Source organism: Leopardus geoffroyi, chromosome B1, assembly GCF_018350155.1.
Source record: "Leopardus geoffroyi isolate Oge1 chromosome B1, O.geoffroyi_Oge1_pat1.0, whole genome shotgun sequence".
Lineage (NCBI taxonomy): Eukaryota > Metazoa > Chordata > Mammalia > Carnivora > Felidae > Leopardus > Leopardus geoffroyi.
The window spans coordinates 200,978,593-201,005,937 of NC_059327.1; the positions used below are offsets into that span (position 1 = coordinate 200,978,593).

Sequence of the window (27,345 nt, forward strand, 5' to 3'; positions counted from 1 at the left end):
TGCTCCTCGGACCTTGTTCAGCCCCAGACCCCCACGGCACCCCCCCGGCATCCCCCTGGCATCCCCCCCGGCTGGCCCTGTCAGGGTTCCAGCCTGAGGAAGTGACCTTGTGGAGCACACAGGCTGCTGGGGTAGACGGCCCAGCCCACAGAAAGTTCTGCAGGCTATGGCTAGTCTGTGAAAGGGAAGCTTTGGGAGCTCTGGGGACACAGAGAAGGGGCCTGAACCAATGTGGGGGGGTCAGCGAAGGCTTCCCAGAGGAGGTGCCAGCTGAGTAGGGTCCCACCTTAGCTTCTGGCTCCCAGCTCGCTCCCCGGCCCTGGTTTCAGCTGCCCGGTCCCTGGAAGCTGGGCAGCCCCAGCCTGTGCAGGGACTTGGAGGGCGGTGGGGGGGGGGGCAAGACCAGGCTCCCCCTGCCAGTGGCATGACAGCAGCATGGAGCCCACGGGCCCCCATCCTGCACCGTTCCCACCCGCCCCAGGCACAGCACCGCCGCCCCCACTGCCCACCGGGTCCCCGGGGGGAACGGACACTTACGTTTGGAGTGCTTGTCACACAGGGCGGCCGCACGCATGTCGCAGAGACGCAGGGAGCCCTTGCTGCTGCTGTAGACGAAGAGGTTGCAGTGGTGGGGGTGGAACTCAGATGCCGTGATCACCTCCGTGAGGTCCTCCATGTTGGCGGGCTTGATGTCCACGATGTCTGGCCCCATCAAGGAGAGGCCAGAGAAGGGAGGGGACTGCCGCCGCCCTGCCTTCCCACGTGCCCTGCATCTGAGCGGCCTCCCCCTTCCCGAGACCCTTGGACGAAGACCCGGCCCCAGACAGCCTCTGAGCTGCACACCTGCACGTCCCACCGCCCGCCGGCTGCCTTTCTGGGTGCCGTCCACTGTCCCTGCAGGCTGGACCCGCTGCCTACCACCCGACCTGTGCCCTGTCCCCAGCCAGCACCCACCAGCCCGCCCGGCCTCCCCTCCACCCCCCACACCAGGTGCCCAGGAGAAGGCAGGGCGCGTTTGAGGGCCTAGTACGTGCCGGGCTCTTGCTGAGCAACGGCAGTGCTCCCGCCACGCAGTGCTCCCAGCGCCTGGAGCTGGGGGTGCGGCACCTTTTGGCTCCCCTCCCCCACCCCCGCAGCCGCTCCCCTTCTGCCCACAGCATCACGGTTCTCCTTTGGGGAGAAGGCTCTCTCCTTGCTGGGTTCTCAGCGCTGATCTGTGTCGTCTCCACTCACAATCACCATGAGGGACGAGCACATGGCCTCAGAGGGGCCGACGGAGGGACTCCATGACCCTTGGATGACTAGATACGGGAGCCGATTCATCCATTTTCTGTCTAGGACCAAGAATTCTGTTGCTTGCAAAGGAAATACCCCTGACTGACACTCTGGGGCCCAGAGAGGGTGAGCCACTTGTCCAGGATGGCTCAGCAGCGAGGGGTAAGGCTGAGTTTCCATCCACTCCTCGTGGCCTACAATAGCAAATCCGAACCCCTTGGTGTAGCATTCAAGGCCTGGCACTCCCACCCCCCCCTCCACCACCCTCTATCTCTTCAGTTTCAGATCCCACTAGTCGCTCGGCCCTAAAGGTATTTTCCTCTCTGACAGCGATACCCTGGTCTCTGACTCCCGAGCCCCGTGCGGGGCTCTGCCCAGGCCGTTCCCTTTGGCTGAAATGCCCTCTCCTCCCCCTGCATCTGTGTGTGGGCCCTGGAATCAGAGTCTGGGGTTTGAGTCCCAGCTCTGCCACCTGTTGCCTGTGCAGTCAAGGGGGAAGTTCCTTAGCCCTTCGTGCCTCGGTCTCCTCTTCTGTAAAATGGATCGACAGGGCTAACACAGTCTTGCTGTGAAAATTAGAAGCGGCAAACCCCCTTGCTCACTGTTTTATACATCACAGAGCTCAGTGAATATCAGCTGCCATTATTATCTTTTATTGTCTGGAAAGAATGGGATGGAAACTCTGAGACGCCTCCTGCCATCAGCTCTCCCTGCCCCTCCTGCCAAAGCCTCAATAAGAGAGACATTTCCTGACTTGGGTAAACATGAGAGTTCATAAAACGTCCGAAAGAATGCTGAATCTGCGTGACCAGAGGCACCGAGGCGGGTGTGTGTGCTCAAATATTGCTTCAGGAAGCCCATCATTAACCAGACACTCAGAATCGCATACAAACATCGAGAGGAGGGAAAAGGAGCCTGAGCTGCGAAAAACTGCGGTTTTCTCGTACGATAAGCGGCAGAGATTAACTCACGGAAAATGAGACTGAACCGTAAGAGAGAAAAAGCCAAGACTAAATTCTCTCTGCAGAACTCGGGCCACAAACATCAAAGGAGGGACACCAAAGTGGCCAGGGCTCCAAGGAACACCGGCCGGCCTGGAGTCCCGGTGGGGTCACTCATCAGGGGACACGTGTTTACTCCGCGTTTCACGGAGAGACGACTTCCGGGGGAATAAGACTCAGCGGGATGTGGTGAAATACCTTGCCAGTTTCGGCTTCCCGTCAGAGCGGGGGGAGGGGGAGGGGACGGGGGGGGAACCTGTCCATCCGCCCGATGGCACTCGGCGCAGCCGGCTCCCTTATCGCTTTCCTGAAGGATGGAGGGCAGAAGTGACAGGTGCCATGCGTCATTCCCAGGCTGGAGCTCGGAGAGCCAGCACGCGGTGTGCATGACACTTTCCCATCTGCTGTGGGACCCGCGCCTCGGGTCACCTGCTATGAAATCCCCCTCGGCTGTTCCAAGCCTCAGAGACTTTCAGATCACCTGTCCCTGCACACAACCCACCTTCCTGACCCCCTCGGCGTCCAAACCCAATTCACTTTCCCACCTCGAGATGTTCTAGAACGCACCTCAATGGACGAGGAGCAGAGGCGTGACATCCGAACCCCGGACGTGGATCGATCTGCCTCCACAATGACCAAAACTCTGACGCACGCAACGACCCCTGTCGCCCAGTTTACGACTACCGTTCATTGTGAGTCACGGCATGAGCTCAGAAGCCGTCCGCCCACATTTACCAGATGTCTGGCTCATGGAGACTGAGGCTGGTGTTTATGAGACTTTTCACAGAGACGGCCAGGCTGGGAAGCTGTGCGCACTGGTGTCCAGAAAGCGCAGTGGGAGGGCCCGGAAGCCTCCTCTCCCGGCCCCCACGTGCCGCTCCCAGACTCACGCAGGGCTCCAGGCCAAGCAAATGGGTGTGGCCTCTTTGCTGGATTCCAGAGTGCACGCTTCCCGTGACCCCATCATGCTTAACCACTTGTGACAGCCTCATGACAACAGTCGTTAGAAACAGGTACGAGGCGTGATGGCTTTTAGAAGTACACGGGGGCACAATCAGGTCTGCAGCAAACAGGCCTGAACCAGGTGACACGGAGCTGGCCGAGGGTGATGCGCGGGGACCCAAGGGTCCTGTGTGTGGGCTCGGGAGACAGAGCCTCCAATGCCTGGGTCCCACTGACAGCCCAGGACTTATAGCCCAAGCATCACTCTGGAAATCTCTTGCTGTTTCAAACCAAGGGCTCTGGATACAGTGGGTGCCAGGGAAAGACGGAAGTGAAACACATTCCTGCACGACCTGGGTGGAGGAAGACCAAGCCATAGTGGCAGCTAATGTGCTGGGGCCCCCGCAGGGCAAGGGGTCCTTGAGGCCGGGCAGGGGGTCCCGCACCTCTGCATTCCAGGGCCAGAGCCATGCCTGCATGTCAAGGACAGCACGGCATCCTTCGGGGCATGGCCACCCAGCCTGATCCCCTGTGATCAGCCTCTCCAAGACCTCCTGCTGAGCCCGCCACAGGACCTGCCCTGCACCTGCTACCTGGCTCCTCCCGGGTGCAGGCGGGTGTGTGAAAGGATTAATTGCCGAGTGGGGCTGTCACTGTGGAACTCCTTCAACACATCACAAAGCCGGGCCTGAACTATACCCCGAACGGAACGCACAGCGCAAACGCTCCTCCTTGACTCACACCCATGTGGCCTTGTGGCCGTGGACTGTGAGACATTTGGTCCAAACGTGACCTGATGTGGGGGCTTTGACTCTGGCAGGCCCCGTGCTGGGTCAGAAGCCGGGGGCCCCGGGCTGAGCATCCGGTCTCAGCTCTCTCTCGGATGCTCAGGGCCGCACGCAAACGTCACTTACAGTCCTCAAGCCTCAGCGTCCCCCATTTGCGAAACGAGGGGTTGGGCATGATCCCGGAGCACCCTCTCATTTGGAGGACTGACCCCCAGGGGGCCTCTCCCCCATTTCACGGGCAGCTGCATGAATCCCACACGTACGCGGCACCTCACGAGGTTTACGGCAAACTGGCCTCCCTGGGGAACGAGCGTAATTAGACTCATCGGCAAGCCCCTCCCCCTGGCAAAGCCGGATGAATTATTCATGTTCTGTTTTCCATAAGCCTGTGCTCCAACTGTGTGATGGGCGTGCATTTAAACTCAGTCACACCTTGGCAACTAAGTTTGCTGACCAGGTAGGTGGAGAGAGGAGCAGGTCATGGAGGGAGGAGGAGGAGGAGGAGGAGGAGGAAGAGGGAAGGTGAACCTGCTCGATGCCACACCCCGCAACTGAGCACCAGATACTTTTCCAGGAAGGCGTGAGGCCACCAGGGGCTGGGAGAGGCAGGAGGGAGCCTCCGGAGGGAGCCTCCAGAGGGAGCACAGCCCTCCCAGCACCTTGACTGCAAACTTCTGGCCTCGAGAACTGAGAGTAGATTTCTGTTGTAAGCCCCACCCCACCCCCACCCCGCCAGTTTGCGGAAATTTGTTCTGACATCCACGGGAAACTCATGCTTCCCGGGAGCTGGGGAGCAGTGGCCCGGCCATTGCACGAGTACCACAGACATCTCGTCATCCTTATTTGTTCACTGCCCAGCTGCCCAGCGAGGGCAGGGCCCTGTCTGGATCGCTGCTGCACCTTCGGTGCCTAGAGGAGTGCCCGGCACATGGCAGGTGCCCAGTGAACAGCCGCTGGAGTCAATGAACCAACCAGCCCGTCTCAGGCCCCTCCAATCCAGGCTGGGGGTGGGTACAGGAAGTGTCAAACCCTCTCAAGGGGAAGAAGCCCTTCACGTGGAGATGAACAGTAGGGCTCAGGGAGACTCCAGGCCAGGGGAGTGGTGGTGGCGGGGTCCTTTAAGGAGGGGACTGGCCCGGGGCACCTGGGTGGCTCAGTCGGTTGAGCGTCTGACTTCGGCTCAGGTCACGAGCTCATGGTTTGGGAGTTCAAGCCCCACGTCGGGCTCTGTGCTGACAGCTCAGAGCCTGGAACCTGCTTTGGATTCTGTGTCCCCCTCTCTCTCTGCCCCTCTCCTGCTCGTGCTCTGTCTCTCTCTCTCACAGAAATAAATAACTCCAGCCCAGCTTCACATCTGTGTCCTGCTCAAACCTCTCCACCAGTGAATGGGGTGTACCCCAGCCTGTGGACGAGGAAATAGAGGCTCAGCAAGGAAGAGCCACTCTCTGGGGACTCGGCAGAAGCAGGGGGCGGGCAGCCTGGGACTGAGTCGGATTCCAGAGCTGGCAATACACCCACTGTGTGATGGGGCAAAGCAGAGCAGGGGTGAGAAACATAAACCCTGGCCCCTGACCGCCTGGGTGGGCATGGAGGGGCCAGCGCCCCCTGGAGGAGGAGGTCTCTGGCTCCTCGAAGCCTTTGGCTCCTGCCCCATGTCATACGATGAATCCCTCTTCCTTCAGGGCCCAAGTGTGACTGGGTGTGTTGCTCTAGATCCAGGGCAGGCAAATGTCTGTAAGAGGCCAGACAGTAAACATTTTAGGAATAGGAGCCATAAGATCTCACCTCGATACTCAACCCTCCTGCTCTATCGGGGCCACAGACAGCATGTAAATGAATGGGAGTGGCTGAGAGCCCATAAAACTTTATGAACCGGTGGATTTGGCCCCCAGGGCTGTTCTCTGCTGGCCCGGGGCCAAGAAGAAGGACCGCGATCTTGCTTTTGTAGCAGGAACCTTCCCTCTTGACCCCCACACAGGACCAGTGTGTAAAACAGCCTCACTGGCCTGGCTCCTCCCCCAGCATGAGGATGTCCTCCGGCGCCTGGCACAGCCCTGTGAGCTCTGGCCCTTGCCTGGGGGGTGTCGGCGGAGCTCAGAAAACAGGCCCGTTTGTCCCGCCCTACAGCAAAGTCTGTAGCTCTTATTGCCAAGGACACCGGCATCTAATCCAGGCAGGCCTTCTGCTGAGTCATCGGGTTTGCAGAGATTTTTATAGAAACTCCTTTATCTCCTGCTGCCAAAGGCACGGTCTGATGGCCTGAAGCCAGGCAGGGTCACATCAGCGTGGAGAACCGTTTGCCAGCCCTCAGTGCCCGGAGCTGCAACGCCAGGAGGCCCCACACGGAGAGCCTCCGACATGTCGGGGAGAAGGTCACTCCACCTCCAGCGGCCCTCCTTCTTCCGATCTTCGTCTCTCCCACCTGTGCAGGGTGTGGGCACAGGCACAAAGCGCCACACTCCTCCACCGGCCATAAGATAAGTCCGGCACATGAAATGAATAAACGTCACTGATTTGTTTGAGAAGGAGCTCAAGGGAGAAACGGATATGAAAACCATCCCATCAACATCAGAAAAGGACACAAATATTCACTAATATCGGGACAGGCTTCGGTGGCAAGGTCACAAAAAATGGCTCTATGAAGATGCAGCAACTAACTGAGCTTGGAGACACTGTCACAGCCTCAGAGAGCTGTGGAGGGCAGCCCCGGCCCTGCACCCATGGGCCAGGCACCTCGCATCCCTGTGGGAAAGACCGCCCACCCTCCACTCCCACGAAGGAGGCCAGGGCAGGGAGTGGCTTGTGCAGGGCCACGTGTGGAGCATGGGTGAGCGGGGACAGAGTCTTGGCTTCCTAACTCCCAGGCGGTGCTTCTCCCCGCGTGCCCTCTGTTCTGGACTAAGTGCATCCCCACCCAATACACAACCGCAGGGCCCTGCTGCTGGGGCACACTGGACTGGCCCGTGACCCTGCAAGGTGGGCGCCAACAGCGTGGGTGGGGGAGTTCAGTAATGAGAAAGATGCAGCCTTGGGCTCCATTGATTTAACTGAGCAAAGCATGGTTTATCTAGATGTCTCTGCGGGAACAGGCAATCAGGATGGGGGAGGCGGTTCCCATGGTGACTGAGCAGCTAGCGAGTGAGGACAGAGGCAATTCTGCCAAGGACCACGCCACGAGAAGCCTCCCTGACAGGCTCTCCAGGGACACTGGGTGTGCAGGTGCCCCAGAAGGCCTCCTGCACACAGACACAGTCCTGTTGGGGCACAGCCAGCAGAGCTGATTTTTTCAGAAGATTTTCTCCAAGAGATGCCCTAGCTACAAAGATGAGCCATGAGCACTCTGGCCAAACCACGTCAGGTTCTGTACGAGGTTCCTGGCAACCTTTGCCTCTGTATGAATTTGCTCCGGCTGCCACAGCGGATGTCATAGATGAGTGGCTTAAACCCACCCTAGCAGACTTGTTTTGCCTTTGGGATTAAGACCCACCCTAGCAGACTTGTTTTGCCTTAATCACCCATTTAAGGACCAAATGCAATCCCATTATGAAGTCCTGGGGTTAGGACTTAGGACCTCAACATATGTATTTTGGTGGGACACAATTCAGCCCATGACAGCCTCTTCCCTTCTCTTCTTGGAAACTTACTGTGATGGCGTGATTCTGCTCAGAGAGAAGAGCCTGATCGCTGGAGCCATACAGGGCCATGGAGAGAGGGGGATTCTGGGTAAACGTTCACTGTACAAGCCCACTGAAACCCTTGTAGGTCTTCTCCATGTGCTGAGCCAGTCTGCACACTTCTACCACAAGGCAGCTTATGTCCTTCCCAAGTACTTGGACAGGGAGAGAGCACTCAGTTCTGAGTCACAAGACTGGGACTTGACAGGCCAGCTCCACCGTAAACAGCTGTGTGACCTCCAGAAACCTTCTCAACCTCTCTGCACCCTGCTTTTCTCATCTGTAGAATGCATTGATAAAATCTGTTTTGCAGGGCCACGATGAAGATTTAATGAGATGACGTAAGTCAGAGGCCCTAGCAATTAAAATAAAATAAATAAAATAAAGTGATGTGGAGATACGTGTGTTTTTTTAAAAGGCCCCAGCGCAAGGTTAGTACCTTTAGCAATAATTAAAGTTTATCAAATCAGAATCAGAGGCTTTCTCTTCCTCTGGAAAAACACAAAATTAAGCTGGTTGCCAGATGTGCAATAATGACCCCCCCCCCCCAAGAAAACAAGGACTTGAGGGTCTGTGCTGAATTGCACGCCTTGGTTCCTAAGAGCTGAGACAGAAACCCTAGGCAAGACAGTGCTGGGACACACACCCGGGTGGCTAAGAAAGGGCAAACTGGAGCCCATCCTGACCTCCTCTCCCAGGGCTTCTAACCCAGCAGTGACACCAGAGAGGCCCATGATACTCCCCCAGGAGAGACACACAGGGTGTACGGGATAGGATTTTTGGCAAGGCCCTGAGCTGGTGTGGAGATTCGGGGAGCCAAAGGCATCAAGCCGAGGGCTGAGAAGAGTAGGATCATCCGAGGGAAAACGGGGGAGTTCCACATGAGACAGAGGCATAAGACTGAGGAGCTGTGACACGGCAGCCAGCTGGAGCCCCAGTGCGGGGAGAGGGTGGGAGACGGGGCTCCAGACTGTGGTCAAGGGGGTTTTAATCAGGAGCGTGTCACAGAAATGCCATGGAGGCCTTTCAGGAGGGATCAGAAGCACGGCAGAGTCTCACGTCCCCACGATTAGAGGGTATGTTAGAAACCTACAGCTGTTGGGACACCTGGGTGGCTCAGTGGTTTAAGTGTCCAACTCTTGATTTCGAGTCAGGTCATGATCTCATGATTCGTGAGTTCAAGCCCCACATCGGGCTCCGCGCTGACTGCATGGAACTTGCTTGGGGCTCCCTCTCTCCCTCTCTCTGCTCCTCTCTCTCTCTCTCAAAAATAAATAAACTTAAAAAAAATAAAAAGAAACTACAGCTAGGGCCTGCGCACTCAGCCACCTGTGTCACCTCTGCCACCAAGCAACCCCTACTCTGTCCTGCAGTGCGGTGAAAAGCACCTGCTCTCCCTTAGGATCCAAGAAAAGAGCCAGGAAACATCATTGTACTGATGGGGCTGGACGGGCCATGGGCAAGTGCACCCACTTCTCCGAGCCCATCTCCACACCCACAAAATGGAAGGAATGACAGCAACACAGGCGAGTCGCTCTAAGGGTTTAAGGCACAAGTGCCTGCAGATCGAAGGTGGAGTAACGGTGGCTGCTCTGGGGTTGTCACTATCACGACTGAGAGGCAGTGTGGCACGACAGTGAATCGCATAGGTTCTGCATCCAGAGGCCCCAAGTCTGAATCCTAGGCCCTGACACTTCCCAGCTGGGTAACTCTGGGTAATTACTTAACCTTCCTGTGGCTCACTTTCTGCGTCTGCAAAAGGGGGATGTCAATAATGCCTACTCCACAGTGTTGTCAGGAGGATTAAATAGATTAATACGTGCAATGTGCTTAGAGCACTGTTTGCACAGAGTAAGTGTTCCGTAAGAGGTGACAGTGGTGTGCGAGGTGGTGAGGAAGATGATGCTCTGGCGGACAATGGAGTCAGCACCACGGACAGCTGCACGAGAGCTGGCTCCCGGGTCAGCACCATGGACAGGTCCGTGGGCGCTCCGCTCAGGGTCAGCACCCAGGACAGCTGCACCGGGGCTCAGCCCCTGGGAAGCCTGGCCTTTGCTGAGCCCCCAAAACAGTGGTGTGCTAATAGCTTAACGACATGCTTCCTGGGTGGAAACTGATTTTGGGGATTCAGACTCAAGCACTTCTGAGCAGATGTTCCTGTTCCTTCTCTGCAGAGTGGTACTAGGGGAGGATGGAAGAAGGTAGCCTGTAGGGTGCCTGACAGCAGGTCAGGGCCAGGGTGGGCTGTCTACAGTACATCAGGCCCTGTGCTCTCCAGCCATTCTACCCTGACAGCCCCCAGCACAGGAGTCACACTCCACTGAACTGACAAGAAAAGCAAGGCTGAGGAAGGCTAAGTGACTGGCAGGGTGGCCAGTGAATGAGGCAGGCTGGGTGCCAAGCTCCAGGTTTTTCGTTAATCACAGACCCTGGCACATGGAGGGGCCTCGGCCAGTCCCTTCCTTTGCTCTCAGCATGGGGAACACTCCCAGCCCACAGGCAGCAGTGTGCTGACCGAGGTTTGGAGCCTTTACCCCTAATTATTGCCACACCATCCCACCTAGCTTCAGGACCTGCTCTATAAATGGCAATTAGGAATTTGTTCCAGACCAAGGCTTGGTGCAGTGCCAGATTCCACCATGAGAAATCGCTCAGAGGGGAGAAAAATCAATTGAACCATCTTCACAGTTCTCCGAGTGCTAAAAATAAAGCAGAGGCCCATCAGCTGAGACCCTCTGTGCAATCTGTTACCTTTAAGAAGCATCAAGCTCAAGAAAAATCGCTCAGAGCTGCCTAACTGTCTCACATGTTGGTATTAAAGGACGTGAGAGGTTGTTTAAACAGATGTGGGCACAGTGCTGGAGTAAAAAAGGGGCTCTGACAACCAGAAACAATGCAAGGATTTTATGAGAACCAGCCTTAAATATCTGAGGATCTGTTTTTCAGGAGGGAAATACTGGCCCCCTGCTGGGCCCCGAGTAGTACCAGGCCTTTCATGTGCGTGATTTCTTCATTCCTTACAAATATCCTTAGGATAAGGAACGTGGCCCATTTTACATTGGTGGAAATTGGTGGCCAAGGGGGTTAAACAAGGAATCTGAGCGCAGGTCTGCCAGACCCCAGAGCCCAGACCACTGCTCTTTAGTGTTCAGGATCTCTGAGGCCCCTGGAGCCCAGATTCACAAAGAGTTGTCTACATCCCTAAGACCAGATGGAGACTGGAACTCCTCCGTCCAAAGTCACCGTGTACGACCATTCATAAGCACCTGCGATGTGCTGGACCCTGCATTATACATGGGGATACAGAGAGGGCTAAGACTGGGTGCACTGAATCTTGAGGGTTTCACCAGAAAATAGAAGAGGCGGTCATATTAAGAGACGAGGAAAGCCCAGTGTGACCAGGAAGTGTGGGCCTGGAGGGGCTCTGATAGCCCAGGAGGGGTGCAGAGTAGACAGAGCAGAGGGGGCTATGGGTGACACTTATGGCCACATGGCAGCCAGCCAGGCTGAGAGGGAGCAAGAATGATCCCAGGAAGGACCAGCAGAAGACAGAGCACCCCCTCTCTTAAACCTCTCCCATAACATTAAGGGAAACCCAATGGCCTGAAGGTGTACATAAGCCTGATACACAGGAGCCTGGGGAGGTGGGTGGGGGCTGGTTATGAAGAGCCCTAGGGCACCGCTGAAGGACTTCGACTTTTTCCAGAAGCTGATGGGAGCCACTGAGCTTTAAGCAGGGGCCTGATGAGGTCAGATCAGAGGTTCTGATGAGCAACTCTCACAGCTCTGCGGAGGGCCAGCTGGCTGGGCAATGTGGGATCCGGGCAACAGGCCAAGCAGGAATGGTCCGGCCCCAGTGGGGCCTTTGGCAGAGAAGGAGAGGAGGGCATGATTCCAGAGCCGTCCAGGGGGGAAGCGGAAAGGGCTTGGCACCTCTTTCTAGCTTCTGGGTGAGGGAGAGGAAGGAGACGCTGCATCACGCGTGTGCCTGGCACACAGAGGGGCTCAGTAAGCACCAGGCCCCCCACCCTCTGCTCAGAATGACCAGTGCTCAAATTAGCAGAGGAAGGGGCCTCGGAGTGAGCTTTCTTACCACCTTTTCTCACCGGTCAAGACGACACCCACCATTTCTCCCTTATTCAAGAAGTTTTCCCGTCTCTTAAAACCTTCACTACAAAGCAATTCTGCTTAGGCTGAAGGTGTTACATTCCGACTTGCGGAGGTGGTACCACAGCAGCAAACTTCCAGTGGCCTTGACATTGAACAGCAGTGTCAGGGCAAGGCAAGGCACCGGAGGGCAAGAGTCGAAGGAATGGGAAGCCCCAGGCGCCGAAGCCCCCAGGAGTTACGGGCACAAGAGGGGTGTCCAGATTCGGAGCAACTCCCCAGCTCAGCAGGCCTTGCCGGCCTCCTCCCGCGGTGGAAATGAAACACCTTTTCTAATCACTCGGCCGCGTAGGAACCTATCATCACACCCGCAGCCGACAGACCTGACCTTCCCCGCCAGGGAGGCCGACCTCCACGGGGCGGGTGCCGGTCTCTGCTCCGGGCCCCCGTGTCCTGTCGCTCTGGTGGCCAAAACAGCAGCGGGCCACAGGGTGCGACATACAGCGTGGTTCCCTGATGAATCGGTCTGAACGGGAGGTTTCCACAACCACCCACCCCTGGAGACTCCACTCCACTCCTGTCTGCCTCCAGGGTACTGTTTCCACAGGCGGGGGCTGCCCGGGGCCCAGCTCTGCAGGACGCACACTCCTCCACCTCAAGGCACGGGCCCGTCTTTGTATTCCGATCAGCCAGTTCACCTTCACAAAATTAAGAGGCAGCACACACGTCTAACGTGCCGTTATGTGGCAGGACCTGCAGCCAGGGAAGACTCCTGGGTCCCCAGGGGGACCCCCCAATGACGCGTGCTCCTCTCTGGTCACTAGCCATCTCCTCCTCACCTGGCCTAGACCTTAGGGTCAGTCGTTGTTTTTGCCATTGCCTGCAAGGCACCCTCACTTGGCCAAACAACCGCCCCGGCTCACGCAGCCCCCACCCAGCCCACACCCGCGGCCACGCAGGTAGACAGGGCTCGACACAAGGCACACCGCCGCGCCCCGTGGGCTCACGGTACTTGTCCGCTGCTTGCATGGACATGCTGGGTTTGTCACTTGTTCCTTATATTAATGGTTTATTGTCTGCTGGCTCCAGGGGGGCAGGGGACTTTGCCTAGCTAATTCAAACATCTGGCACAAGTAGGGACTCAGCAAATACAGCCGTGAATGGTGTGCTCTCCAACACGCGGACGGGGCGCAATCTGTGTGTTTAAATAGGGCAAGGAGGCACAGCCGCCAGTGAGGACTCAGGACAACTGGGCCTGCAGTCCTGTGGTGGATCAACCCTCTTCTCTTACTCACAACTAGCCTGTTCCAACGTCCTGTGGCCACGTTGGTCCAAAAGACAGTCACGATACGGCCTCCTGCCTCACTACTCCACTGACTCCTGCTCATGGCCATGACGCTGCCGGCCCATCGCCGTCTCTCCCTGGATCTCCCCGCTGGACTCCTGGCCTCCAGGCTTGCCCGCTGGAATCCAGTCCACCCACGGCACACACACGCAGTCCAGGAAGCCCCCCCCCGGGCTGAGCAGTGCTGCCCCTGCCCCCTGCTTACAGTGCAGCGAGGAGAGGGGCAGGCACAGCCTTCCCAGCACAGATTCATACACTGAGAAAAGCCTCCAATTATTTTCCAATCCATTTGATGGAGAAGGGAGAAAGCCTCCATTCCATGCTGCTATGCTCTGGCTTCAAGCACGTTTTCATCTCCACCCTTGACTGAGAACCGGCCTCCAACAGAGGCTGCATGCACCGTCCAGCTCGGCCGCCACGGATGGCTGTTTAACTTGAAATCTGAATTAATTGAAACAAAACTAAATAAAAAGCTCCGTTCCGTGGTCAACCTAGCCACATTTTAGGCGCTCCTCCAGCACACACGGCCGGCAGCTACCTACCAGCCTGCCCAGAGCTGGGATATTTGCACTATCACAGGAAGTTGCACTGGCCAGGGCGGAGGGACGATTTTATTCCTGCTGTCCTGTTCTCATAGCATTTGTCTTCACCATTTCATCCCGCTTGTGATAGGTCATAGGTTTTATTTTCACTTACGGCAGCCGCATTTAGAACGCGTTAATTTAGACAAAACGACAAAAAAGAAAGCAACTTGATTTAAAGGAAATTAACAGAGGGGCACCTGGGTGGCTCCATTGGTGGAGTGTCTGAGTCTTGATTTCGGCTCAGGTCACGATCCCAGGGTCGTGGGATCGAGCCCCGAGCTGGGCTCTGTGCCGAGCAAGATTCTCTCTCTGCTCCTCCCCTGCTCACGCTCTCTCTCTCTCTCTCTCTCTCTCTCTAATAAAAAAAAATTTTTTTAAGAAAATGAATAGAAACTAGAAACATCGGGAAAATGAAGGAACACAGACACAGGAGCAGGCATGAGGGGGTTTCTGGAACCACTGACATTAGGAGCCCGGCCCCCCCCAGCATCCTCACCCTGCCATGCCCACCAAAGCAGCGCAACGTCCCTGACGCGGAAGGAGGCCCCCATCGGCAGGGCCGAGTTCTTCCATTGCCCCTGTGTCCCGGGGCTTGCACGGGGCCCAGGCCAGAGGAGGCACCAGGCCTTAATGGCTGAATGAAGGAATGATACACTAGCCCTTACACGGCTTCAGGGCTTTACAGGTTTTAAAGGCTGTGGGCATTCACAACACTACCAAATCTTCATAGCAGCCCGGGAGTGGAAACCAGGAGGGTGGCTGCAGCGGGCAGCCCAAGGGTAGGGCAAGCCGCCTGGGGCCAGGCCTCGGCGGCCTGAGCACGAGTCCCAGCTCTGCCCCCGTCAGCCCAGCCCCCTGTCTCCCGGAACCTCTCTTTCCTCATCTGCAAAACGGGCTGATGATGCATAACCGCTTCGCGGCTTTCATGCCAACACGCACACCAGGCGAGCTCACGACGGCAAACGGCTCCGTGCACCGCATGGTGCTGGGAGGAAGCACCTAGGACGGCCCGCTGCAGGTACACGTGAGTCCCACGCTCACCCCGTGTGCAGACCTGGGGCTCCCGTGTGACTCATTGCACTCTGCTAGGAAGCTGGCCCACACCTCACACCTGGCAGCGGATGTCTGTCTGTGTGGCCCGCCGTGGGGGCCCCCAACTGCTGGGGCAGTGCCTGGCAGGAGATCCCCCCCCCACTGACCCCCTTCCAGCACCCTTGACTCAGGCCTGGCCAGTGAGAGCACTGCATCCCCCCCCCCACCCCAGTGGGGGCCCAATCAGAGCCCATGGGGTGCCATCTGGGGGCTTATAGTGGGACAGTTCACAGAAAACTGGTCTCTTGTCTCTTGGACTTTACTCTGGGAGGGCAGGACATGTGCCGCTGGCCCCCATTTGCCGCCACGTGGCACCTAAGACAAGCCTCTAGAGCAGAGAGCAGAGGCAAGAAGCAGAGAGAGACATCCGATGACATTGTTTCAGCTCCTGAATCCACCTATGCCTGAAGCCTTCTCACGGTCCATAAGTCAACAAATGCCGTTTTGCCTGAGCCAATGGGGATGAACTGTTCTAACCCTTGCAACAGAAGAGTCCCGACCAACTGAAGCTCTCCCACCGGGGAGGGAGTGGGGCCTACCAGGCTTTCAGCCTGAACGGAAGGTCAGGCAGATGCCCAGCCCAGCCCTGTCCACCAAGCCAAATTTGAGCTTCCATTCCTTCCAAGCCGCTCCAGCCTCAGCTCCTCCTTGAACCTTTGTGACCATCCACCTCCACCCTCCAGGCTCATCGCACTCACTCCCTCGGGGCAGGAAGGAGACAGACGCTTACGTTTCCCAACACGCAGAGCACCAGCTCCGTGCTGGGTGCATCTCGGCAGGGCTCCCTGAACGCGCACCCTGCAGTCCCAGCGGGGAGGGGCCGGTGAGGAGTCCGAGGCTCCCAGAGATCTGGCTACTCACCAAGGTCAGCGAGCTTGAATGTGCAGAGTGAGAGAGAGAGGCTCACGTTGACCGCGAGGCCCCACATCTGCCCTACATCCTCTTGCTGGGCTCGGGAACAGCGGGTGCTACTCTCTGCCCCTCCGAGCCCCCTTCTCCCCGTTCCCAGGGTCTCCCTGCCCACTGGCCTCTGGCAGGTGCCTAGCTCTCGGCCCTCAGAAGTCGTTTGCTACCCTCTGCTTCTCCTTCAGACCTTCCAGGCTGCTCCTTCTGGCTCCCAAACGCCCTCCCAGCCAGTCCTGGCTTCTGCTCCGAGGGACACAACCCACTCTTGACCCGTGAGGCGGGAGCAATAGCAGTCATGACAGCCCGTGTTGGGAGCTTCTCACGGCAGGAACTGCCCGGCACCCTGCACAGAGCCGACACCTGGAGACCGTCAGCTTGCACGAGAGCTCTTGGGGGTGGGGGGCCTCGCACCCCCTGCCACGGCACACCTGGGAGGCATCCTTCCCAAAGGGCAGCTGGACGTGAAGGTTGGACATGGGGATCTGGGGCTGGGGGGCCTGGGCTGGACATTTGCTAGGTGTGAGCTTTGAGCAGGTTAACTGGGGCTCCCCGTGACTCAGTTTCCTCGTCTGTAAAGAAGGTCACGATAGCACCTACCTCCTGGGTTGTTGTCAGGGTGATGTGAGTGAACGTGAACACGTGTTGAGGCCAGGCAGAGAGCCACACTGGGTATGATTATTATTGTTGGTCTGCAAGGCCCGACACCTTAGCAACCCCAGCTAGTCTGTCCCCTGCGGCCCTTCCCAGGCCTGGCTTCTGTACAGAGTTCTCCACTTATCAGTGGGGTCAGGACGGCCCCTAGCTTGCCTAGACACAGGGGACCACCAGGCAGGGTCCCCCTTTGGTCCCATCCAACCGGACAGGTGACACCTCAACTGTCACTCTAAGCCCTGGTTGGGACCCCGAGGCTGTTCATCAAGCACTGAAGCCCCTGCCTTGGGCCACAACCCAGGAGGGCTGACCCCAGGCCTCTATCTCCTCCATGGCCCCTGATGAGGTCCCAGAATGACATGGAAAACTACCACCTGGAAAAGGCAAGGGGACGAACAGAACCCTCGGCAGCCACGGCTTTAAAGTCTTCATAAAGCAACTCAACCGTGGTTCCAAATCCGGGCCTCACTCACTCACTGGAGACGTTGCACCAAAGCAGAAGCCCCCAAGTCGGCTCGCTTACAACTGAGCCAACCGCCCCCACCCAGAAGCCCCCTGCCCGCAGCTGGAAAGGATACTGAAGCTCCTATCGGTGATGGCCAGGTGCCAGAGGTTAATGCGAAGGTCATCTGCCGACATGTACGTCTCACAGTCGCTGTTGACGGAGATGGAATTGATGTGGTAGGTGTGGCCATTGGCAAAGACCCTCCGTGGGCTCACCTCCACCATCAGATCCATGGGCTTCAGCACGGGCACCTGCAGAGGAGGGGCGGTCCCCAGGGCGATAAGGTGATGGGGGGAGTGCAGGGGGGCCAGCAGCCAAGGCAGGAAACGGCAGGCCGGGGCCACGTGATCAAAGCTGGAGGCTGGGAAGGTGCACATAAGCAGTGCCCTGTGGCCAGCGTGCCCTGCCTGCCAGCCCTGCAGGGAAGCTTCGCCTCCCGGGATTGCTTCTGAACCTGCTGTGTGACTTTGAAGCAGTGGCTGAACCCCTCCGCACCCCAGTTTCCTCACCTCTAAAATGGGATGATACCGTGGCAACCCCAGCCGATTATCCGCCACTTTTGTTCCCTCCTCGCGAGTGGTGGCCCGGACAAGAACTACGTTTCCCAGCTGCCCTTGCAATTTGGGTGTGGCCACGGGACTGGTTCTCACCCATAGGAATGGGAGCACAGGGGTGCCTGGCACTTGTGAGCCAAGGCTGTTCAGAGGCAGGTGAGTCTTCTCCACCCCTTTCCCCCTTCCACTGCTGGAAGGTGAGGAGCCAAGCTTTGGGAATGAAGGTCCGCGGGATGGAAGGAGCCTGCGTCTCTGCGGGACAGTCATGTGTCACTCAGGACCTTTCCATGAGTGAGGAGTACATTTCGGCATCTTCCGCCCTGCAATGCCGGGGCTATTTGTTACAGCTGCTGGCGTTAGCCTAACTCCTACCAACTCCCACCTTAAAGGGTTGGTGTCAGGGGCCCCTGACACAGCGTCGGTATCGTGCCTGGCTTCCCTGTGTGCCCTCCGCCTGAAACGTTCACCCTCTTTGAACACGTGGTCGTGCCGACTCCTCCTGTAAGACCCCGACGCAGCAGGCCCGGAGACTTGGCCTGCCCTGGCAGTGGGGGCACGGGCCTGCTCACCCCCACCACCTCTCTGCTAAGGCTCTTAGCGTGTGCCACGGCGTGTGTCGGGCACGACGCTCCATTCCAGTAAACCGTGAGGTCTTCAAAGGTACGGAGACGGGTACACAGACACGGCTTCATCAGTCTCTCCCAGGCCTGACCCACACTTGACGCTCAGGAAGTAGGGACTAGCACTGCCCTCCCCACGTCCCGGATGGGGAGACTGGATGCCAAGACGACCCCGACTTGTCGAAGTCGCCGTCAGGAAATGCAGAGCCAGGTGTGACTGTCCCGAGGGCATCCCGGTGGCAGGGCGGAGACCTGCCCTGCCGCCCACTAGTGTTACTCTCACGGGGGAACTCAGCTCTCTGGGCCTCACTTTCTTTATCTGTGAAGAAGGGCATGCTGGCATAGAAGCTCAGCGGCTTCTATGAGGACCCACGAGTTAACGCAGGTCAAGTGCGTTTAGAATGGCGCTGAGCACATGATGAGTCCTCGTGATGGTCCTCCTCAGGAGGTGATGGGGTGTGTGTGTGTGTCGGGGGGGAGGCCTCACACAGCCACAGGGGTTCCGGCGCGGGCCAGGGTGGACCCTGCTGCAGGGGCGACGGGGACTGCGTCCGGGAGAGAGGCAGCGAGGCCGGCCTCCGCGTGACGAGAACTTGGAATTCTGGAGACGGGCCGTGCAGACGTTGTGGGCTAACTGCAGGCCTCCTGAGCCTGGGGCAGTGATGACCGGGTAGGATCCTGGGTGAGGACACACTGTGGCCGATGGGCTGCTTGTCCTCGAGTGGGAGAGAAAGACAATGACTGATACACAAGCGAGCGTGCGTGTGTGTGTGTATGTGTGTGTGAGAGTGAGATTTCACGTAGCAATAGGTGTTACTTAGAAAAATAAAACAGGTGCGGGGATGGGGTGACAGGGCCACAGGGGTGGGGCCAGGTTGGAAAGGCGGCCAGGAGGGGGCGTAGGAGAGGGGCTGCCGCGGGCTGGGCGGCTTGGACTCAGGCTCACATGGGGCCTGAGAATCTCCTCCCAGGGCACCTCCCGAGTCCACCTCACTCTCAGGCCAGCCAGGGGCTCGCTGGAGTCGCCAGTTTGTCACAGCCCTGACCACGTGACGAGGCTGTCTTGTTCCTGCGGTGGCCTGGGAGCCAGTGAGGGGCACGCTGTGTCTTCTCTGGTTCACCTCTGGATCTCTGGTCCTCAGCCCAGGGCCCAGTACGGCAAGGTCCTCGGGTGCATGAGTGAACAGGTGAGCGAATGAATGGGCTGTGTCCCTCGAGCTCCCCAGGGACGGCTGAGATGGGAGGTGACAGCTTTGGAGCTGCAGTGGGGGTGGGTGAACACTAAGTGTTCCTTCTGATGCAAATGCAGTATGAGCATGTGCCCGCGTGTGCCTGCGTGTGCCCGCGTGTGCACGTGTGAGTGTGTGTGTATGTGTGAGGGGGTGTGCAAGTATGCACATGTGCTGGTGTATGAGTGTGTGTGCACATGAATATGGGTGTGTACGACTATATATGTGTGCGTGCATGTACATGTGTGTGCCTGCGTGTAAGAGAGTGTATGCATGTATGCATATATGCGATGTACGGGTGTGTGTACACGAGTGTGGGTGTGTAAAGTATATGCATGTGCATGCGTGCATGTGTGTATAAGAGTATGTGCACACAGGCATATGCGTGGGTATATGAATGTGGGTGTGTACAACTATATGTGTGTGTGCATGCAGGTACATGTGTGTGCCTGCGTGTACATGCATGTGTAAGAGTGTGTGCATATGTGCGAGTGTATGGAGTGCATGTGCACGTACACATATGTGCAAGTGTATGGGTGTGTGTGCACGTGAATGTGGGTGTCTACAACTATATGTGTGTGCATGCATGTGCATGTGTGTGCCTGTGTGTGCATGCATGTGTGTAAGAGTGTGTGCATATGTGCAAATGTATGGAGCGCGTGTGCACATATGCATATGTGCAAGTGTATGGGTGTGTGTGTACATGAATGTGGGTGCATGCAAGTATGTGTGTGTGCATGTGTGTGTGTAAGAGAGTGTATACACATATGCGATGTACAGGTGTGTGTGCACGAGTGTGGGTGTGTGCAAGTATATGCATGTGCATGCATGCATGCGTGTATAAGAGTATGTGCACACAGGCATATGCGTGGGTATATGAATGTGGGTGTGTACAACTATATGTGTGTGTGCATGCATGTACATGTGTGTGCCTGCGTGTACATGCATGTGTAAGAGCGTGTGTATATGTGTGAGTGTATGGAGTGCATGTGCACATATGCATATGCACGAGTGTATGGGTGTGTGCAAATATATGCATGTGTGTGCGTGCATGCGTGTATAAGAGCATGTGCACACAGGCATATGTGTGGGTATATGAATGTGGGTGTGTACTAGTACATGCATGTGCCTACGTGTGCATGTGCGAGCATGGGTGTGTGAGTGTTCATGTGAGTGGGGCACGCGAGTGTGCATGTGTGTGCATGAGTGTGGGTGTGTGCCACATTGGCGCGCCTGTCTGCCTGGTTCTGGGCCATTCTTGTGTCACCAGCTCTGTGCCTGAGCTTCTAGGCTCTCGGCCTGGGAGGTGATGTCTGTGTGCCCGGGCCTCTTAGGGGGCCCTCCGCCCTGCACATCTCCCCATGTGTCGGCTATTCTGGATCAGCTCCTAATCTTCCCTTCCCTCAAAGCACAGCTACCGTCTGCCTCGGGGACCCCTGGACTCTCTCACGTCGCACCTGCTGCTGGAGAAGGTCAGAGTGCCACTGGCCTCACAAAGTCTTGGATCTCAGTCCACTTCCCCTCCTTCTGGCCACACTGTTTCCTCCCGTCGGACTTGGGCTACATCAGGGCTGCAGCCATTCACTGCCACCCGCAAACCATATTTCAAAGCCACTGAAAGCCTCTCCTTAAAGGAGAGGAAGAGTGAAAATAAATATGCCCTGAAGGTTTGGGTGTCTCATGAATAAAACATTCCCCCCCTTCCAACACTTCCAGAAGCCACAGTCTAGTCAAGGTGAGAGGCAGGAGGGCCGTCACATAAACACTAAGGACAGAACACTGTGGATACAGAAGGCTGGAGTGCGCAGAAGGATGATTTACAGAGGAGAAGGCGTACAGGGTTTTAAAGGATGAATAGGAGTACGCCAAATCAACAAGGTAGAGAAAGGCCTCCCTGTGCGTCTGTCACAGCCCTGACCACCAGTGTGGGGTGACTCCATGTGCCTGACACCCAGGGACCTAGCACAGGGCCAAGGACAGAGTAGTCTGTTAGTAAATAACAGCGCCAGCCTCCAGCACGAGCGGCAGGGATCGCATCAAGAGGTGCACAGGGCTGGGTGGCTTGGGTGACGTGGGAGGACACGTGGAAGAGGTGAGACGAGGAAAGGCCCAAACGCCCTCGTTCCTTCTCCTTTCTCCCCCAGCCTCAAGGGACGGCTAAGGGCCATCTGGGGACGTGAGTGAAATACAGAGCAAAGTCTCATGCTGAGAGGGAAATAAACCCGGTTCCCATGGGCCCCCGGCTCTGCCGCAAATGCCAGGCCCATCAAGAGGTGATAATTGTATCCTTCCCACAGATGAAACCCTCATACACTTTCGTGGGGCTGGGGGGTGGGGCGGGGGACACCGTCACTCCCATTAGTCAATGTTGAAGCTAATTGGCCTCCTGACTTCCTCAGAATTTATTTGCACAATTTGCGAGTCATTTAGAGGCCAGTATGTTTAAATATTTATTTCTCCATCTCGGGAACAACACTGATTACCGTTCCATATTTAACGACAATTTGCCGGACGCCTAGGGAGCGCGTGTGCTAAGCTGTTTCACAGAAGGTGAGTCACCGCCCCCATTTTGCGGACGAGGAGACCGAGGCACACAGCAGGGCCCTGCCTACAGCCACCTGACCAGCATCAAGTAGATCTGGAGTGGCTGGGGAGCCCGTGGGAGGCGCTGACGCCCCCACGCCAGGCCTCGCCACTGTCCGCCTGGAGCGGACAGCTGTCGCTGTGAACTGTGTCCTCCTCCCCCAGGAGGACAGGCAGCTCGGATGATGTGACCCAGCCTTTCCACATTGGCTAGAGCATGGAACCTGCACGGGACTCAGGCCGCTTGCTCTGAGCCCGGCCTATCCCAGGAGCAAGGGACACCAACTCAGACCCAATCCCTCCCTTAGGCTCTTTGTTTCACTGAGGCCTCCCAGTGCCTAGAGCAGGGCTGGGCGCATAGTAGGTGCTTCCAAGCGCGTGATGAATGAATAAACCCAAATGAGCCGTGCACCAGCATCACCTTCAACAAACGTGAGCAAAGCACCCACTATGTTCCAGGCTCAGTTCTAGAAGCCAGGGACAGCCGAGATGGCCTCAGCAGGCTTCCTGCCCCCCTGGAGAAGGACAGGGGCAGACTTCCACGGAGTCCTCCAGCAGGACACCATTAACCATTCCCGTGGCTCTCCCACGAGGTGGGGGTCTCATTCCCGCTTCACGGAGGAGACCGGGAGGCCCATCCTGGAGCCCGACTTCCCTGGGTTTGGATTCAGCTCTCATTTCATCTGTAAAACGGGGCTGATAATCATGTGCCCACGTTCTAGGACTGAGTCGTTACAGGCAGAGTGCCCAGAAGACACAACGCTCGCCACAGAAGTGCTTATTCTCATTCCAGATCAGCAGTCGGAGGCTCGTGGAGGCGGAGAGCCTTGCCCAGGGGCGCACCGCCAGGAGGTGGCCGAGGCAGGATTGGAACCCAGATCCTGGGACTCCACTACCCTTTCTGCCATGTCTCACACCCCTCCCCGGAAGAAAGAGGAGCTCTTTTGCCTTTTAAGCATGTGGGGACAGGAGGTGGCCTCAGCAAGGCCCTGCATCTTAACCTCCCCGGCCTCTTTTAAGACAACTGCATTGGGTCGAGCCTCCGTACCGGCTGTGGAGAACCGTGCCTTCCAGGCTTCCCTCGGTCCCTCGACAAAGGGCTTGGAATCCACACAAAGCTCCCCTCCCAGGTTCTCCTCTTCTGGCTCTGCCACTCATTCGGCGCAGCGGCTTTGGGGGAGTTGCTGCCTGTCTCTGGGCCTCAGTTTCCCCCTCGGTGTAGCAAGGGGTTCTAGAACTTGCTCTGCACCCACAGCTGCAGTTCACAAGCGCTTCCTGGACATGCATCACTCCCGCCTCATCCGCACAACACTTCCGGGAGAAACATGACCATCCCAGCTCTGTTGGTGGGGAAACCGAGGCTTCCAGCAGGGAGAAAGCCCGCGGCCACCCCACGAGTAAGCAGCCCAGCCAGGACCTGAACCCGGCTCTGGCAAAAATCTCAAAGGCCCTTCGAGTCCTAAAATCCTCCCCATTTAACAGAAGCATGCACCGCTTCCCATTTGCTGGAACCTTCCGTAGTCCACATCTCACCTGCAGCGACGTCACCGTGGACAGGTCTTTAAGCTTCCCTTCTTCATCTTTTAGGTTATATCCCTCGGGCCTCTTATCTCGTTCCGTAATCTTCCATAACTTGATAGTTTTATCTTTAAAAACAAAGCAAATGAAACGGGATACGTGATGAACACCAGCACAGGGAACGGGCCACGAGATAGGGGAGCGCTGATCCGGGAATCACCTGACCGGGGTCCTGCTCTCGGACAGGCAGGTTCTTTCTCCTGTGCACCCATGCGCTGAACGCGGCCGTGAACGGGGTATCTGTCCTCGATCTCTGCCTCCTCACAACTGATCCCAAGGGACAACTCCTGGGTCAAAAGGGAAGGCACCTCTGAGGGCAGCTGGCCAAGTCTAAAGCCACGTCCAGACAGCATACCACTGCAGTTTCTCACTTTTTAGGCTCTGCAGCGGCAGACAAAGGAGGGTGACCCACATTTCTGAGCAGCACCCCGCCCATCCAGAGGGCAGGTTCCCAGTGGCCTCGCTTCTCTGAAATCCTGCCACGAATATCAGGAGGGTCATGTAGTAGCTGTGATGCTTCCTTTTATACGTCAATGTGGCGAAGCCAGGTTACCCTGGTATCTGGTCAAACGTAGGTGCGTGTTGCTCTGAAGGTTTTTTGTTTTTTGTTTTTTTTTTTTATTGGATGGAATTAACATTTAAACCCGTAGAGGAAAGCAGTCTGGCCTCCATTGTGTGGGTGGGCCTCATCTAATCAGGTGAAGCCCGTAGAGGACAAAAGACTGACCTCCGCTGAGGAAGAGGGAATGCTGCCAGCAGATGGCCTTCGGACTCTAGCGGCCACGTTAGCTCTTCCCTGGGTCTCCAGCCTTCCAGCCAGCCCTGCAAACTGTGGATTTGCCGGCCCCCACAATCATGTGCGACAACCCCTCAAAGTAAGCCTCTTTCTATGTATCTATATCTACATGTTACATCCGTCCACACGCCTCGGTCCCGTTTCTCTGGAGAACGCCAGCCGCTCCTGTGCCTCAAACACACACCGTCAGGCTCAGGAGAACGAACAGGGAGACGACTGAGATGACTAAACCTTGATATGTACCCAAAGACATGCATTAGCAAAGGGAGCAGCTGGGATTTAAACCCGGGAGGTGGGGGGGGTGGTGAGCAGCTCTGAGAGTGGGAGGGTAGGGAGCTTCTAAAGCTGCCTTCCCTCCAGAAGGGCAGGAGGAGAATGACGCACCCTGTTCCCACGGGTAGAGGGAAACCACGTGTGCGGCTCAGGAGCTCCGGCCCTTCTCTAAACCCACTGTGGCCTCACATCACTCCGTCCTCCCAGGGCCCCCGCGAGGCAGGCACGCCCATCACAATTCAGATGGGGAAGCGGCAGGACCAGGATGTGAACCACATTAGGGTCTCCCGTCCTTGGGGAGGTCCACGCTGCCTCTGCTCCAGTGCTGGCTGAACGTGACCCCGTGCCAGGCACCCCTACGGGGGTCTCAGATCGTGCACGTGGCACAGTGAAGGACGAGGACAGCGGGAGCTCCTGGAGGGCAGGCCTGGGGCAGGGAGGGCAGCCTTTCGGCACAAGGCTGGGTCGGCGGGGTTGAGTCTGGGCCATTTCAAGGATGCTTTAGCAGCCGCACCGAGTCTGGGCTCTGATGGAGGAGACGGGTGGTGTCACCTTGTGAGGCTCACGCACACTGCAGCAGGACTGGCTGGTCTCAGGGTGCTGGGGGGGGGGGGCGTCACCTCCCATCACCCTCACCACAACACAAGGGAGGGAGCTGCATCCACCCTGCTGCCCAGGTGGGGAAACCGAGGCTCAGGGAAGCAAGGAGTCTGGCCAGGAAGTCGGGGGCCTGGGGGCGCACGCGTTCTCCCTGGGGCAGAAGGGTCAGGTGGCCAGCCAGGCTCCTAAACCCGTGCCCGTCTTGCAGCCCACCCCACCCCCAAGAGTGGCAGCCGCACTCTTGCAGAAGACCTAAGCTTGCCTCCTTCACTGGGACTATCGAGCTCCCCCCAGGCCCCCCCAAAAAAAGTAATCACGGAGCCATTCCTGACTCGGCTGCTTGGAATAGTGGGAACGAGCCTCATGCCCAGCCACGGGAAAAGGCTAAGACACAGCGGGGTCACCGCAGGGAATTCACGCGCTGCTCAAAATATGATTTTGGGGTTCTCGGGACCTGGGAAAATGCTCACAACCTAAGCGAGGTGGGAAAGGGCACTTGACGGCCCAGGGCGGGCACAGGCGGGCGGCCCCTCACCGTTCGTGGACAGCAGGGAGTGGGCGGCATTCTGCTGAGGAAGCCACTTAATCTTGTTGATTTTCTCCTCTATCTCCAGACTCTTGAGATAGTCAAACTCCGGCTCGTGGCTCTGGAAGGTGCTGTAGACGTCATACTCGCCCTGGCTGTGAGGCGCATTTTTACTCTGCAAGAAAACCCAGACGAGGAGACCTGAGCTCCAGGATGGCAGGGGTGGGGTGGGAGCAGCCCCCCAGGCAGGGGTGAGGGACGCACTGACCAAACCCTCAGAGAGCCCGACTGCCAGGCGGCCCGTGTCCAGCAGAGCTCGCAGACCCAATGCCAGGGTCAAAGGAAACTAAGCCCTGTCTCCTTCTCTGTCCGATAAGTAAAACCAGCAGCAACCGGGCTACCTCATCGCATTTGATGAACACCTACTATGTGCTGGGTACTGAGCTAAGTGCTTCTCACTCCTCGTCTTGTTCTAGCCTTACGGCCCCTCTACGGTGGGCGCCGTGAGTCTCCCCGTTTTACAGATGGGAAAGCGGAGGCTTGGAGATGAGTTGACCACCCCCGCCCAAGGCCATGTGTCCACTAGATGCTGTCACCCGTGCCTCTGAGGTCTGACACCAAGGCCAAGGCTCTGGCCTGCTCCTCCAGTCTGAGTGTCCAACTCAGGAGGCCTGACCTGAGGAATGAACGTGCTCCGGAACAGATACTACACTGTGGCAGAATATCCCGCAATGCCAGTCACGTCCCCGCGACTCTCCTCGGCAGGCCCACCCCGGTTTAGGCAGCGAGCTCCCAACACGGACCCTCGCAGTAGATCCCTCAACACAGTGCGGTGGGGAATCCATTGCGGGCAGAGGGACAACTGTCCCAGCAGACGATTTCAGTTTATGTGACAACATGAAGCTTCTACCAGAAGTATAACCTGCCTGGGAGCAAAGCGGAGACATTCCACACGCACGATTTCAAAGTTCCTGTTCACTTTCTCCAAAAGCATCTACTGCTATGTTTCCACACCTGTCCTGCTTCTGGAGAGCTTTCAAGTTCCCCTGGATGCCTGGCTAACTCCCTTTCTGTCCCGTGAGCACTGCCCACAACGAAGGTCAGCGGGACCAGGATAAAGAAAACCATTAACAGGAGAAAAATTCAGAGTTGAGAAACTTGCATCTTGTGATTTAATTTCTTTCTGCAAAAAGGAGCTTTGCGATCCCCGGCCGGCTACCCTGGTCCCCGTGAAATCAGCACGCTCCGGCCACGGTGCATGGGTGACCGATTTTCAGCTGTCCACTCTCTGGCTATGTGTCCTTGCTAAGCTATTTCACACCCTCTGAGCTCCGGTCTCCCCATCTGTGAAATGAGACCACTAATGGCCCCTGATTGTGCCACGGGGGCTGTCGTGAGGAGGCTGACAGGGGTGAGCACGGTGAAGTCTGACCTCAATCAGGTCCGGAACTGGATGGAGCAGGGTTGCGTCTGCAACATCTCCCTCCTCCCCTCTCTCCTTCTCAATCGCCCCTCCTCCTCTTCTCTTTCTCCTCTCCCTTCCCCTGTCTTCAGCATCTAATCCTTGCACGGGTTTGGTGTGTGGGATGCCGCCCCCCCCCCCACCCCCACCCCTGGGAGGCAGGCTGGCGTCTTGATTTCAATCCCTGGTCTTTGCTCACTGGCTGGGCGACTTCTCCAAATGTCCTCATCTGTAAAATGGGTGTCGGTCCCCAC

At 57.2% G+C, this 27,345-nt stretch overlaps 1 protein-coding gene across 4 annotated transcripts in view; it reads right to left on the reverse strand.

Moving 5' to 3' along the window:
• PPP2R2C (protein phosphatase 2 regulatory subunit Bgamma) overlaps positions 1-27,345 on the reverse strand; it is a 138,579-nt gene that overhangs the window by 26,490 nt on the left and 84,744 nt on the right. For all 4 annotated transcript variants that reach the window (XM_045474616.1, XM_045474618.1, XM_045474617.1 and 1 more), the window contains exons 3-6: positions 25,639-25,804; positions 23,390-23,502; positions 16,944-17,121; positions 538-702 (exon numbers count right to left, since the gene is read on the reverse strand). In XM_045474616.1, coding sequence (XP_045330572.1) covers positions 538-702; positions 16,944-17,121; positions 23,390-23,502; positions 25,639-25,804 — 622 coding nt within the window. The remainder of the gene's footprint in view (positions 1-537; positions 703-16,943; positions 17,122-23,389; positions 23,503-25,638; positions 25,805-27,345) is intronic.